General features: G+C 38.6%; 1 protein-coding gene across 1 annotated transcript in view; it reads right to left on the reverse strand.

The window, feature by feature from the left end:
* Window positions 1-15,366, reverse strand: part of IFT88 (intraflagellar transport 88) — a 61,645-nt gene that overhangs the window by 28,126 nt on the left and 18,153 nt on the right. The window contains exons 6-13 of the mRNA XM_052650054.1: window positions 14,975-15,038; window positions 14,239-14,308; window positions 9,871-9,961; window positions 8,452-8,556; window positions 7,133-7,235; window positions 6,633-6,747; window positions 3,727-3,958; window positions 2,705-2,775 (exon numbers count right to left, since the gene is read on the reverse strand). Coding sequence (XP_052506014.1) covers window positions 2,705-2,775; window positions 3,727-3,958; window positions 6,633-6,747; window positions 7,133-7,235; window positions 8,452-8,556; window positions 9,871-9,961; window positions 14,239-14,308; window positions 14,975-15,038 — 851 coding nt within the window. The remainder of the gene's footprint in view (window positions 1-2,704; window positions 2,776-3,726; window positions 3,959-6,632; window positions 6,748-7,132; window positions 7,236-8,451; window positions 8,557-9,870; window positions 9,962-14,238; window positions 14,309-14,974; window positions 15,039-15,366) is intronic.

A 15,366-nucleotide genomic window follows, 5' to 3' on the forward strand; every position in this document is an offset into this window, starting at 1 on the left:
TGGGCAGCTATGTTAGCAATCTATTTACAAATCAGGTTGAAAACCACGACTGGGAAACGGGATTAGAAGGCCATGACAACCTGTGGGATCAGCAGTTCTTGGTCTGTGATGCCTCTGATGAAAGAAGAAAAGCAGGGAGTGGAAGGGGGAGGGAGGGACGCAAGGGACAGACACAGGACTCTGCAGCTGAAGCTCTGGGACCTGTACCGTCTGGGGAAGTGAAAGAGTGAAAACCACCACTGAAGAAGCTGTGGTAAATACTAGAACTGAACTGCTACATGTCTCTACAGAGCTGCCTAATCTTCGCCTTTCATACAAATGGAGTCAGATTCATGTTTACTGTAGCATATGTATTTCATTCATTTTATGGCTAAATAATATTTCATTGTATGGATGGACCAGATATTTTTTATCCATTCATGTTGTGGACATTTGGGTTGCTTCCCTTCTTGGATGGCTGCTATGAACATTTGTTAAGTGACTGTGCAGATGTATGCTCTAATTTTAAGCATGTTCATAACTGCTCAATGAAGCATTTTTATCATGGTTGCTTTAAAATTTATCAAATAATTCTAACATCTCTGATATTTCAGTGTTGGCATCTATGGATTGTCTTTTTTTCACTGAGATCTTCCTGGTTCTTGGTTTGGTGAGTGATTACTGATCAAAACTTGGACATTTTGAGGAGTTCCCTAGCAACCTAGTTGTTAGGGTTCTGGGTTTTCACTGCCATGGTCTGGGTTCAATTCCTGGGTCAGGGAACTGAGATTTCCTGCAAGCTGAAGCACAGCCAAAAAAAAAAGAAAGAAAGAATTTTGACATTTTTGGTATATATATGATGATGGAATATTACTCAGCCATAAAAAAGAATGAAATAAAGTCATGGGCAGCAACACTAATGGACCTAGAGATGATCATACTAAGTCAAATATGCTGTTTATATGTGGAATCTAAAAAAATGATACAAATGAACTTATTTACAAAACAGACTCACAGGTATAGAAAACAAAGGGGAATGGGGAGTGTATGTATATTAATACATAGACAGTAAATCAACTGTTTCAATAAAAAGTTAAAAACAAAATAATGTTCATTCAGGATCTTCAATACTACTTTCACCTTGATTTTAAGGATTTGGGAAGTGATGTATTTTAAAGAGGCAAATGCTTTTGTATTTTATTTGGAAAAAACTGATAGGTAGAAAATAAAAAGACTGAGTTTTATTGAAATCTTCTGTTTTAGCTGTCTTTCTTGACATCACTCCAGCAGGCGGAGAAGAGATATCACCTCATCACTTGCAGATTAAAGGGAGACGCCCACATTCTCCACAGCCTGCTCTGACCCTTATCTTGTCCTTTGGCTAAAAAAGCAGGCTTTTTAAAAAAAATGCAGCCCCTGGCTTTCTGACTTCCTATTTCTTCAGCTCCCAGGCTTGGAAGCGTGAGGGGATCACTGCCAGGCTGCTCTTCAAGTCACTAGGGCCCTTGCTCATTGGCTCTCTTGTCTCCACATTTCTTCTCATTTTGTTTTATATACAATTCCCAGGGTTTTTATTTGTACTTAGTGGGACGAACATGGAAAAGTACATCTACTCCATCTTCCCAAAAGGGATAAGCTTAATTTTTACTGTTAAACTAACTCCTAAGGATTGAGGGCTCTCCATACACAGAGCTTCCCAGGTGGCTCTAGTGGTAAAAAAAAAAACCCACCTGCCAACACAGGGCACCTACATGGGTTAGATCCCTGGGTCAGGAAGATCCCCTGGAGAAGGGCATGGCAACCCACTCCAGTATTCTTGCCTGGAGAATCCCCACGGACAGAGGAACTTGGAGGGCTACAGTTAAGAGGGTCACATAGAGTCGGACACTACTAAAGCAACTTAGCATGCATGTATACATACAATGGAATATTATTCAGCCTTAAAAATGAAGGAAATCCTGTCACATGCTAAACACAGATGAAAAGCCAGTCACAAACGAACAAATACTGTGATTCCACTCAGATGAGGTCCCCAGAGCAGTGGATTTCATGTAACAGACAGCAGAGTGGTGGCTGCCAGAGACTGGTGGGTAGGCAGGAGTTGCAGGTGGGGAGTTGTGCAGTGGGTACTGAGCTGCAGTGTGGAAGACGAAGACTTCTGAACACCAGTCACAAATCAATGTGAATGTTCCAATATTTAACACTATCTTTGAAAAGAATTATTATCTACCATGGTTGAGATAAATTTTACATTATGTGTATTTTACCACAATTTAAAAAAACTGAGCCCTCTCTCATACAATATAATTCCTAAGATGCCCGATGCATACTCAATATTAGAATGTTCAAGCCATACTCGACAGAGACTAAGTACCATACTGGAGAAAGGAAGAAAAGATATAAAGAGAAAGAATTTTGTCTTTGGGAGCTACAATTTAATTGGGCAGGAAAAAATGCACAGAGATTATGAACAAAGTCCTAATATTGCACCAGATGCAGAGGGAAAGCAAACTACAGAGAAACTGAGTAAAAATAACTGGGATTAACATGAGGACTGAGATTAGTTTGAAGGAGAAAACAGAATTCAGTAAAGACAGAAATGGTGAAACAGCACTATTCTAGAAATATAGTGAACACAAGTTTTGAAAGGAATAATCAGAATGCACATTCAAGTCTCTTAGAGAAGGTAAGACCACATTTAATTGTTAAGTGCCCAAAATATTACCTTTCACGTTCCATTTGTCTCAGATGATCATTTTTTATAGCTTCAATCACTAAATTAGTATGTGGGTCATCCTGGGGGAAAAGTGAGGGAATCAGAAGTAAACACTGAGAACTGGGTGGCTAATCAGCCTCAGCACTAGGCCACTGTACACAGTGGAGAGTGAGTGAGTCTTTCTGAACTGTTTTCCTCGTGTAAAGCAGAACTTTCTCTTTCTTCTGATGACCTGTCATACTCTTCACTGAACTTACGCAGATTCTAGCAGCTGACACAAGGTCAGGCTGGAAAGCATAGGACCAAGAATATGGAAGCCATGGTTGTCAGTACAAACAGGTAAAATCCTAAGTCACATGTAATTGCTTTAATGACATCAGTGACTTAGTATGACCCTACATTGACCTCTACTTCCTATTAAAGACACGGATGATTTCTTTCACAATATATGTTATTTTTTCTCAATATGAAAGTTATATATGATAATTAACATCTACCCAGCACTTACTATGTTCCAGGATTAAGCATTTCACATGCACTCCCTCATTCGATCCTCACAACCCTATACAGCAGGCTGTTGTAATCAGTGCTATTTTAAATACAAAGGACAAGGAGAATAAATACTGAGAAGTGGAGCCAACCACCACACTGCCATTCCCTTGTAATCCATCAAGAAAATCTACCAGGTTCCTATTATGAAATCAACATACTAAACCATCACGATCTATCAACATGGACAATTTCACATGATTTGACTTCACATAAGATAACATTAAAGAATGATAATTTTTCATAAGATGCTCCCTTTTGTTTTTTGAGTAAAATTGTGCAGTCTGTTTAAACCATAATCTCCAGCCCTATTTCAATAGTTCCGTTGTCAACCTAATCTAAATAACATGAAAATGAAAAAACACATTAATACAGGACTGGCAGAAACCTGAAGAGTCATCCATCCCAACTTCATCACTTCTGGAGACAGAGAAGCACAGCTAATTAGGAGCTGGCTATGTAAGAGTCTTCTTCATACTCACACTTGGCGAAATGTATTTATCATCTTCATCAATTTCTAGTGGAACAGCAATCAGTTTTTGGAATGACTTCTTCATTTTTTCTCGATCTCCAATGGCAAAGTAACTAAGAATCAGATTGAAGCCTGCCTTCAGATTTGGAGCCATACTCATGATGTGCTCAAAAGAAGAGATGGCGTCCGAATACTGCCCAGTTTTAATAAATGTGACTCCAATGTTCTGCATAATTTTAATCCTGAAAAAAAAATGGACTCCCTTTAAAAGTCTGAACTCCCCAGCTGGCAATCAAGTTATTCCACAAATAATTTCCTCCTTTTCTTTGCCATGTTACTTCTTGTTTTGTTAAAGATTTACTGAGGTTTATTTTTCACATTATAAAATTCACTTGCTTTAAGTATGTGATTCAGTACCTATTGCTGTACTAACATAGATGTGAAACCACAATCACACTCTAAGTCATTTCTATTTCCCTAGAAAGAACACCTGTGCCCACCTGCAATCACTCCTCAGTCTAGCCTCCAGCCCCAGGCAAACGCTAATTTCCTTTCTGTCTCTCTGGACTGGACTTGCCTTTCTAGACATTGCATATGAAAGGAGTTATACAACATGGGACAGTGGAGCCTGGTGGGCTGCGGTCTATGGGGTCGCACAGAGTCGGACACGACTGAAGCGACGAAGCAGAAGCAGCAGCATACAACATGTGATACCCTGTACCTTCATTCAATTAGCATAATTTCTGAGGTTCCTCCATATTACAGCATGTAAGAGGATGTCATTCCTTTTTCATTGCTGAATAGTATTCTACACTGCAGCTATACCATCTTCCATCCATTGACTATGTGATAGATACTTGGACTGCTTCTACTTTTTGGATATTATAATAATGCTGCTACAAACACTCATGTACAATCCTTTGTGACGATATATGTTTTCGTTTCTCTTGGTTATATACCTAACAGTGGAATTGGTCGTAAATTTGCATTTAATTTTTTAAAAAACCAACCTTATTATTTTCCAAAGTGTCTGTGCTATTTTATATCCCCAGTGCATAAGGACTCTCATTTCTCTGCATCTTCCTCAGCACTGATCATTGTCTATATTTGATGACAGCTATTCTACCTTATTTCCAACCACTCCTTAATATAATCCCATTTCAACTAAATCCCTTTATTCATAATTCTCTGACCATCAGACCATAGTGTTTCCCAGCCTTTTCTCAGTGTCCTTTTGTCTGGAATGCCATCTCTGTCTTCACTTCAGTAACCAACTCAAGTGTACCTCCTTCACTAAGACTTTCCTGACCTTTCCTGAGAATCCCTGTTCTCAGTAATTATTCCTGCAACTTAAGAAATATCAATAACCTCAGATATGCAGATGACACCACCCTTATGGCAGAAAGTGAAGAGGAACTAAAGAGCCTCTTGATGAAAGCAAAAGAGGAGAGTGAAAAAGTTGGCTGAAAGCTCAACATTTGGAAAACTAAGATCATGGCATCCGGTCCCATCACTTCATGGGAAATAGATGGGGAAACAGTGGAAATAGTAGCTGACTTTATTTTTCTGGGCTCCAAAATCACTGCAGATGGTGATTGCAGCCAATAAATTAAAAGATGCTTACTCCTTGGAAGGAAAGTTATGACCAACCTAGACAGCGTATTAAAAAGCAGAAACATTACTTTGCCAACAAAGGTTCATCTAGTCAAGGCTATGGTTTTTCCAGTGGTCATGTATGGATGTGAGAGTTGGACTATAAAGAAAGGTGAGCACAGAAGAATTGATGCTTTTGAACTGTGGTGTTGGAGAAGACTCTTGAGAGTCCCTTGACTGCAAGGAGATCCAAACAGTCCATCCTAAAGGAGATCAGTCATGGGTGTTCATTGGAAGGACTGATGCTGAAGCTGAAACTCCAATACTTTGGCCACCTGATGCGAAGAGCTGACTCACTGGAAAAGACCCTGATTCTGGGAAAGATTGAGGGCAGGAGAAGGGGATGACCGAGGATGAGATGGTTGGATGGCATCACTGACTCAATGAACATGGGTTTGGGTGGACTGCGGGAGCTGGTGATGGACAGGGAGGCCTGGTGTGCTGTGGTTCATGGGGTCGTAAAGAGTCAGACACGACTGAGAGACTGAACTGAACTGAATTACCATACTACCTCTTGACTGTGGATTGTTAAGTACTTACCATATACTATATAATGCTATCTTTTTCTAAAATGTTTAAATTCTTGGTCTCACCTGGGTTAAAAGTACCTCAAGGGCACTATGTTCTATAAGTTAGATAACTGCTGATGATAGTGAGATATCTTGCATAATTCGAAAACAAATGTTTGCGAAAAGTGGCATTTACAAATAAATTAACTTTCTCAAGGGAATTGCACTGTGCCCAGGAGAAATTATGAACAGTAAGTATCCTAGAAACCTATGTTTCCTTAGTTATTACCAGACTAAGATAACTTACTGTTTCTGCTCTTAAAATATTATAATAGGAAATACCCCAGCACCTCCCCTGCCCACCTCTTCTAAGAGTCAACAGTAACCCTTCCTTCACTATTTCCTTCTCGAGCTCCAGTAAGAATGTAAGGAATTAAGTATCCAGTCTCGCACTCTGGAGTCTGCTATGTTCTAAACAACTGCTGTCTGATTTGGTGTATTACAGTGCTAATGGCCTGGAGGGTTATTTCCTATATAGGCCCATTAGCTTAGTTTTATTCCAACTGATCACATATCATGCCTTTAACCTTTAGCTTCCATCATACAAATGCATGCAAGGGTCAGACCAAACTACCACAGCTATAAGAAAAATCTAACACCTCTCATGTACACATACCACAAAGCACTTAGTCCACTGGCAACACATCAGAAGAGTGACTTTGTTTCTGAAGAATGACAAATTTTACAAACTTACCTCATTTCTTTATGGACACTTGGAATTTGATCTAAGGCCATTCGGTAGAATTTAATGGCTTTGGAATAATTTCTTTGCTTTAAATAAATATTTCCCATATTCACTTTCAACCGTCCTAATTTAAAATAAAATTAATGAATATATAATATCCGATTTCTTTTACTTTTTCTATGAGACCAAAAAGCATACAGTATAAATGCTAAATATAAACAACAATCTCTTGTGGATAAAGTCTACAAGGGAAAGCATGTTCCATGGGGTTGCTATGGCTAATTCTACTTGTGATACAGAACATAGTCTTCATTTACTATTAGGCAATATGTCTCATACCAACTATTTTTTTTCATTTGTATTTGTGTGAATTTTCATATCCTTTAAGCAGGACACTATAAATTTAACTTGCTTAGAGCACAGATCATTTCATAAGAATAACTGAGGAAACTGTAAATTAACATACAAAAGAACTATACTTATCAGAAAAACTAACTACACACACCTACCTGCATTGCTAAACATCTTATTTTTCACTATAACTTGATACGTGTTTAGTGCTTCAGCATACATCTCATTAGCTGAATACTGACTGGCCAAGTTGAAAAGAACCTAAGGAAAAAATATTGCAAAGAAATATATAATGATCATCTTAGGTCCCTTTTGCCTATCTTTCTAGAGATTAAAATACTATAACAATGTTAGTTGCCTCTATCAAGACTCCCAAACCATTAAGAAATGAAGTCCACAGAGAGTATCTTGCATTCCAGCATGAACCAGAACATTAGGACAGGTGGAGCTATCCTCTAAATTCCACCTAATTTTCCATGTATTCTTTCTAGTCAATGGATTTGCTATCCTTTAATCTCAGGAAGACCCACGAAGAGTGTATGTGTATTGTTAGTATTGCTGGTTATAAAAAGAGTAAGGAAGATAGTGGACCAAATTCTCTTATAAACCATAAACATTATGTGGAAATATCTTAAACCTTAATTTGTACAGTATTGCTGCTCTATATGCAAATTTATAATTTAAATAATTGAGCTATAGTAAAGTATGTTCCTAGAGGAAAAAGATGATCATTGTAAATTATTCCCAAATCTAAAGATTCCATGGAATCTAAAAATATTAACTATAAACAGTAAACGTCTAAATTCTTCTTCCTCTAAGTTTCAATGTCCTTTTTTCCACTTGTTTGGCATATGGAAACTTCTCCTACTGAAAATACATCCTTTTAAACATCAGTATATATATATGAAAGAAGTGTCTTTCAGAATTGAATAAATTTTGCTAGAAACTAGCTGATTTTTTTTTCCCTACTATCCTCACAGAACACTGTCGTATTAATCTAGTTTGAAGCTCTCTAAGATCACAGACACACATTCAAGTCTTATTATCTAACTATGTTGTTGACAGATGTTCACTAGACTTATTGTGGTGATCATTTCATAATATATACAAATATCAAGTTGAATACCTGAAATTAACAGAGCATTGAATCACAATTATACCTCAAAACAAAACAAAATAAAAGGAATCTTGTCAAGGTAAGCACAATGAATAGAGCTCAAATATTGGTAATCTTCAAGAGTCCTTAGCTGGAACATTTACTAGTATTTACTGATTAAAAATGATTAAATTAAAGAAGATCACTGTACAGACCAAAGATGAGAGTGGTCCCATTAACTGAAGAGCATTATTAACCTAATTCTAGGCACCTTAAGTCCAGTAAAGCTTAAGGAACAAGAGAAAACAACAAAGAAAAAAGACTTCTGGAATCTATAATTCTCATCAAAATATCCGTATTCAACAGGCACTTTGTACTTACTGAGTAAGTTAAATCCAAGTTGATGTTCTCTGGCCTTGTAACTTGTTCTCGTTGCCTCACCAGGACTCTCTCCTTTCTGCCTGCATCTTTTGCCTTTTCCAAGGCCTGAAACCAAGTGTACATGGTGTCAACCCCTTCACAAACTCACATAGCTCTTGGTGCATCAGAGGCGCCTGTAGCTGCATTACCCCTACTTCCTGGGTGCTCTGAGCGCTCCTACTGTAACTCCCCTCTTGTCTGTCTAACCGTGAGCTCTCATCCCTCATGGAAAGTCCATGCGTCTTCTCTGGGAAAGAAGGGGAAGCATAGGGTAGGGGCTAATACCTGGACCATATCGGCCCACAATGAGTTTCTCATCACCTACCACCTTTAGGTCTAACCATACCTACCTACATGCCTGACCTACCACCGTTAGGGCTTCCCTGGTGGCCCAGCCAATAAAGAATCTGCCTACAATGCAGGAGACCTGAGTTCAATCCCTGGGTTGGGAAGATCCCCTGGAGGAGGAAATGGCAACCCACTTCAGTATTCTTGCCTGGAGAATTCCATGGATAGAGAAGCCTGGCAGTCTATAGTCCATGGGGTCACAAAGAATCCGACATGACTGAGCGACTAAAACTTTCACTGCATGCCTCTCTACTTCTTTTTTCCTTTCAGCTCCTGAATCTTTGGTGTTTTAATTCAATCTCATAAGAAAGGAATTAGGAGAGTTTGTTTGGTTTCTGAGATGCTCAAAGTATAGATAAGCCACGGACAACTGCTACCTAATAGGACAACAGATCCTCAGTTTCACTAAGATCTTACTCAGAACATTAAGAACCTTTAACTGATTTCCACGGAGAGACTGACCAGTCCCATTAATGCCTTAATCTGATAATTAAGTCACAGAAACTGTATTTATGTGGTGTGATGATCAAAGTAATGTGAACAAAGCACCTAAGAGAAAAAAAATTAATTAAAAAAAAAGCCACAGAGTTGGATTCCCAAAAAGCAAACCATGAGTTTGCGGTTTTACTTAGGACAAAATATTTTAGGGCAGTGAGGCTTAAATAATAAAAAAAAGCCCTTAGTACTTTTTTTATGGATCACAGTAGCTCTGCCTTCAGCAGGCTGTGCATCAATCCAGTAATCCACCAGGCTGAAAAATTTAGTCAACTAATGCATCAGAATTTTCTCCCCTCCTTAAATGACCAATGAGAAAAATTACAAAACCAGCCAACTGTTTTTGACATCAGAGTTTATGAAGCAGAGTTAAAACTGTAGGCTCTCAAAATAATTATTTCAGTGAAAACTCCAAGGCCAGTCCACAGCAAAATGAAAATATTTATCTAGCTGTGTGCATGTATGGGTGCATACACAAAAGCAGACACATACTCACACACTTCATGATCTTGAATCTTAATCAGTTTATGGACTTACCAATTTTAAGTCTCCACAACTGTTAGCAATACAGCTTTCTTCTACCAACTCATTTACTTTCTTCTCTAATTGTCTGATCTTTTCTTCTGGACTGTTAAAGAAAAAAACAAGTATATTCTGAATCATTCCATCACTAATAGTATATATTAAATTTAACTTACTTTTAACATAGTCCATCATGTGCTCATTAACTTTAAAAGTAGGTCACAGATAAGACAAATACATAAATGGCAATGAACAATAAATGTACCACTGTTTTTAATAACTACAGTATATATTCATAATAATGGTAAATATAGCTAACATTTTTCAGCATAAGTGTAATTTAATTTTGAGCTAAATGCTTTACCTAATTATGTCACTTAATCTTCATAAAAATATTTGATACAATTACTATCATTATTTCATTTAACTGACAGGGAAACAGGTTTACAAAGTTAAGTACTGGCAGTCCAGTGGTTAGGACTCTGCACACTTCCACTGCAGGAGGCTCAGGATCAATCTATGGTTGGGGAACTGAGATCCCACAAGTGGTGTTCAGTTCAGTTCAGTTCAGTCGCTCAGTCGTGTCCGACTCTTTGCAACCCCATGAATTGTAGCACGCCAGGCCTCCCTGTCCATCACCAATTCCCGGAGTTCACCCAAACTCACATCCATCGAGTCAGTAATGTCATCCAGCCATCTCATCCTCTGTTGTCCCATTTTCCTCCTGCCCCCAATCCCTCCCAGCATCAGAGTCTTTTCCAATGAGTCAACTCTTCGCGTGAGGTAGTCAAAGTACTGGAGTTTCAGCTTTAGCATCATTCCTTCCAAAGAACACCCAGGACTGATCTCCTTTAGAATGGACTGGTTGGATATCCTTTAAGTCAGCAAAAACAAGACCGGGAGCTGACTGTGGCTCAGATCATGAACTCCATATTGCCAAACTCAGATTTGAATTGAAAAAAGTAGGGAAAACCACTAGACCATTCAGGTATGACCTAAATCAAATCCCTTATGATTATACAGTGGAAGTGAGAAATAGATTTAAGGGACTAGATCTGATAGATTGAGTGCCTGATAAACTATGGAATGAGGTTTGTGACATTGTACAGGAGACAGGGATCAAGACTATCCCCATGGAAAAGAAATGCAAAAAAGCAAAATGGCTGTCTGGGGAGGCCTTACAAATAGCTGTGAAAAGAAGAGAAGCAAAAAGCAAAGGAGAAAAGGAAAGATACAAGCATCTGAATGCAGAATTCCAAAGAATAGCAAGGAGAGATAAGAAAGCCTTCCTCAGTGATCAATGCAAAGAAATAGAGGAAAAGAACAGAATGGGAAAGACTAGATATCTCTTCAAGAAAATTACAGATACCAAGGGAATACTTCATGCAAAGATGGGCTCGATAAAGGACAGAAATGGTATGGACCTAACAGAAGCAGAAGATATTAAGAAGAGGTGGCAAGAATACACAGAAGAACTGTACAAAAAAGATCTTCATGACCAAGATAATCACGATGGTGTGATCACTCACCTAGAGCCAGACATCCTGGAATGTGAAGTCAAGTGGGCCTTAGAAGCATCACTATGAACAAAGCTAGTGGAGGTGATGGAATTCCAGTGGAGCTATTTCAAATCCTGGAAGAGGATGCTGTGAAAGTACTGCACTCAATATGCCAGCAAATTTGGAAAACTCAGCAGTGGTCACAGGACTGGAAAAGGTCAGTTTTCATTCCAATACCAAAGAAAAGCAATGCCAAAGAATGCTGAAACTACCGCACAATTGCACTCATCTCACATGCTAGTAAAGTAATGCTCAAAATTCTCCAAGCCAGGCTTTAGCAATACATGAACCATGAACTTCCAGATGTTCAAGCTGGTTTTAGAAAAGGCAGAGGAACCAGAGATCAAATTGCCAACATCCGCTGGATCATCAAAAAAGGAAGAGAGTTCCAGAAAAACATCTACTTCTGCTTTCTTGACTATGCCAAAGCCTTTGACTGTGTATCACAACAAACTATGGAAAATTCTAAAGAAGATGGGAATACCAGACCACCTGACCTGCCTCTTGAGAAACCTATATGCAGGTCAGGAAGCAACAGTTAGAACTGGACATGGAACAACAGACTGGTTCCAAATAGGAAAAGGAGTACGTCAAGGCTGTATATTGTCACCCTGCTTATTTAACTTATATGCAGAGTACATCATGAGAAATGCTGGGCTGGAAGAAGCACAAGCTGGAATCAAGATTGCCAGGAGAAATATCAATAACCTCAGATATGCAGATGATACCACCCTTATGGCAGAAAGTGAAGAGGAACTAAAAAGCCTCTTGATGGAAGTGAAAGAGGAGTTGTGAAAAAGGAGATGAAGAGGAGATGTGAAAAAGGAGATAAAGAGGAGAGTGAAAAAGTTGGCTTAAAGCTCAACACTCAGAAAACTAAGATCATGGCATCTGGTCCCATCACTTCATGGGAAACTGATGGGGAAACAGTGGAAACAGTGTCAGACTTTATTTTGGGGGGGCTCCAAAATCACTGCACATGGTGACTGCAGCCAAGAAATTAAAAGATGCTTACTCCTTGGAAGGAAAGTTATGACCAACCTAGATAGCATATTAAAAAGCAGAGACATTACTTTACCAACAAGTGGTGTGGAGAGGCCCAAAAAAAAGAAACAAAGAAAGCTAAGTATTATGCCTGAGATTATACAGCTGGTAAGTTGCAGAGCCAAGGTTTGAACACAAATAAGGTAACTCTAGGGCCAATGTTATCATATTATTAATACCATACCTGAAGGGAAGTGGAGCCTATGGCAAATGAAAACTTTATCAACGGTGGAATAACTGAAGCCCCCACAAAAGAGAGAAAAATTATTATGATTTACTACCAAATAGATACCAGAGTTGTTTCTTTTTGGCCAAGGAGCACAGCTTGTGGGATAACCAACGGTGGAACCCAGATCACGTTAGTAAAAGCCCGGAGTCCTAATCACTGGACCACAACAGGCAACTCCCCACAGAGACTTCTACCAAGGTAAAGAAGTTTAAAAAATCTTGACTCCATCAGCAGCACACGAAGTATCCCCAAACCAATCACATTTTAAACCAGCATCAGTGTTGTTTCATTACTACTTTCGTCCAACAAAGTACCACAACACTCTGTATGTACATCACTGCCTAAACAAACTTCTACTACAAATACGTCAGAATAAACATCAATTCTCCTAATTCTCTTCAAACGGACTTTTAAAAAGAATACAGGAACAAATTAGGTCTATAAAATCATATTTTTCAGTAAAACCTGGGATTAAGGCAACAAATTTTATTATAGAGATCTGCAAAATTCTGAGTAAATGAATACAATAGATGGTGGCTTTGTAAAAGTTATAGAGTTCAGAATTTAAGTACAGAATTCTATTTTCAAGTTGTCTGAAACACTCTAACAAATGTCTTTAAACAGTACTTACAGAGTGTTACTTTTAAGCCTAAAATGTCAATATAAAAATTTAAAGCTAAAAATCTGTAAGAGAACTCCATGAAGACAGTAGCAGTAACCGCCCCATCCCCACCAGATGCCAGGAGAATGAACCCTGTGTGCAGACCCTGCGGGACGCCCCCACAGGTACCTGCACCCGCCCGCCACCCTGTGCTCAGAAGCCAGGCTACAGAAGAGTCTCCCTCCCCAGCCAATCATCTGGTTCCATCAGACACCTGTGCTGAGACTCTGGCCAATAAGAAACAAAGACACGTCTGCCCGGGGCAGATGTCTTCTCAAAGGGGACCCGAGACTGGCATCTTCTGAGTCTAGGTGTTAACGACTAAATGAAGGTTCCAGACTCCCATGACCCTCTTGGAATCATGAGGACAGGAAGTCCTTGAGAAAAGCCAAGAGTGAGCACACTGTGAGCACTGGCTGATGTTTTATTTGTAAAATGTATAGATTCACAGTGCTCAGGTATCAGTACATGCTAAACAGCTGAAATTATGCCATAGCTTTTAGCTATTCTCTAGTAGCATGAAACTAATACTATAAAAAATTAAATTCTTCAATATCAATGTAACAAACATACATTTTCTTCATTTTTTTTTCTTTGAAGTATGCTTTTAAAATAAGAATATCTATTACACACACAACCACATTTGGCCTTCAAGAGAATCAATACTGGCACCCATAAAAATGAGACATGGCTTCAATATGCTCCAGTAAAACTGCACAGATACATGGGGCTGCCTTTCTTAGATGTGAGTCTCTTCCTAGACACTAGGACAATGCTTTGATTACTATTCTGCTGACACAAACTTTCAAAATACGTAAGGATTATGTATTTGAGAAGTAAAAACTGAAGACATGCAACCACCACAGGAAAGCAGCACAGGACTTGCATACCTGTCTTCACTCCTGGCCTCCAGGGGTGGTGCTGGGCCCCACGACTGTCCAAGGGGGTCAAACGCAGAGCCTGGGACACAGCAGTCAAGAGGTCACATTCAATGTGCATCCACACAATCGGAGGAACTGTGAAACCCTGCACACGCTGTCTAATTCACCTATTTATTAAATGGAATGGACCTTTTTTATGCTTACATGAGTATTCTTTATATCGAGAAATTGGTAAGATTTTTAACATACATAAAACCATGTAAATAAAACTGCATTACCATATAAAAACAAAAATAACTACTCAGTACTTATTTCTCCCCACAGTAATCTATCTCTGTTATGAATTCTAAACTGTCAATCATGGGATTAATAACCTGGTATTGGCTTTTTAATTTTCATTATTGGTATCATAAACATTAATTTTGTCACAGAAGTTTTATTTTAAAATTATTACTTAACTTATCATCCATTTAAATACTATTTTCACCTTTGATTCTTTAGCTCTAACTCACAGACAAATTTTCAGTGTGCAGCGTGGCATGATCTGACATGACATGCAGCGTGACTACACCTCAACTGGGACACAGAACACTCCCACAACCCTTTTCCTTTCCTGACCCTAACCCTAAAATAATCAATGACATGTTCAGTTTTATTTAAAATGGTAATATATTTAAACATACAAAAACAGTTTAAAAATTAAAAGATCTGAAAAAAAATTAATAGCTGAAATAATGTAACAAACCTCTCAAAGCTCCCTTGGTAAAGCCAGCGGCTCTCACTGCTGTCATGGGTCTAGTAACTCCATCCTTAAAAGAACAAGAATCATTTAAAAAGTGTTCTTAAATATGATCTACCTCTTATTTACAGTTCTGCACATGACACACATCTTAATAAAGCCCCAGTCTTGAACAGAGGTTTATAATTCCTCCCTACTGTTCCTCACTTCTGCCTCCTCACGTGTCAACCTGTCTGAACTTTTCCTTTGTCCTATAAAATTTCAATTCTTCAATCGAACTGGACTTACTGCCAGTATGAAAAGAAAAACACTCTTTTGGGTTTTCACTAGTACCTTATATAGCTTAGTAGCTGGTTACTCCCTACTTTGGGCTGGTCTCCTGTAGGCCTATGAGAGAA

Source organism: Budorcas taxicolor, chromosome 12 (genome assembly GCF_023091745.1).
Source record: "Budorcas taxicolor isolate Tak-1 chromosome 12, Takin1.1, whole genome shotgun sequence".
Lineage (NCBI taxonomy): Eukaryota > Metazoa > Chordata > Mammalia > Artiodactyla > Bovidae > Budorcas > Budorcas taxicolor.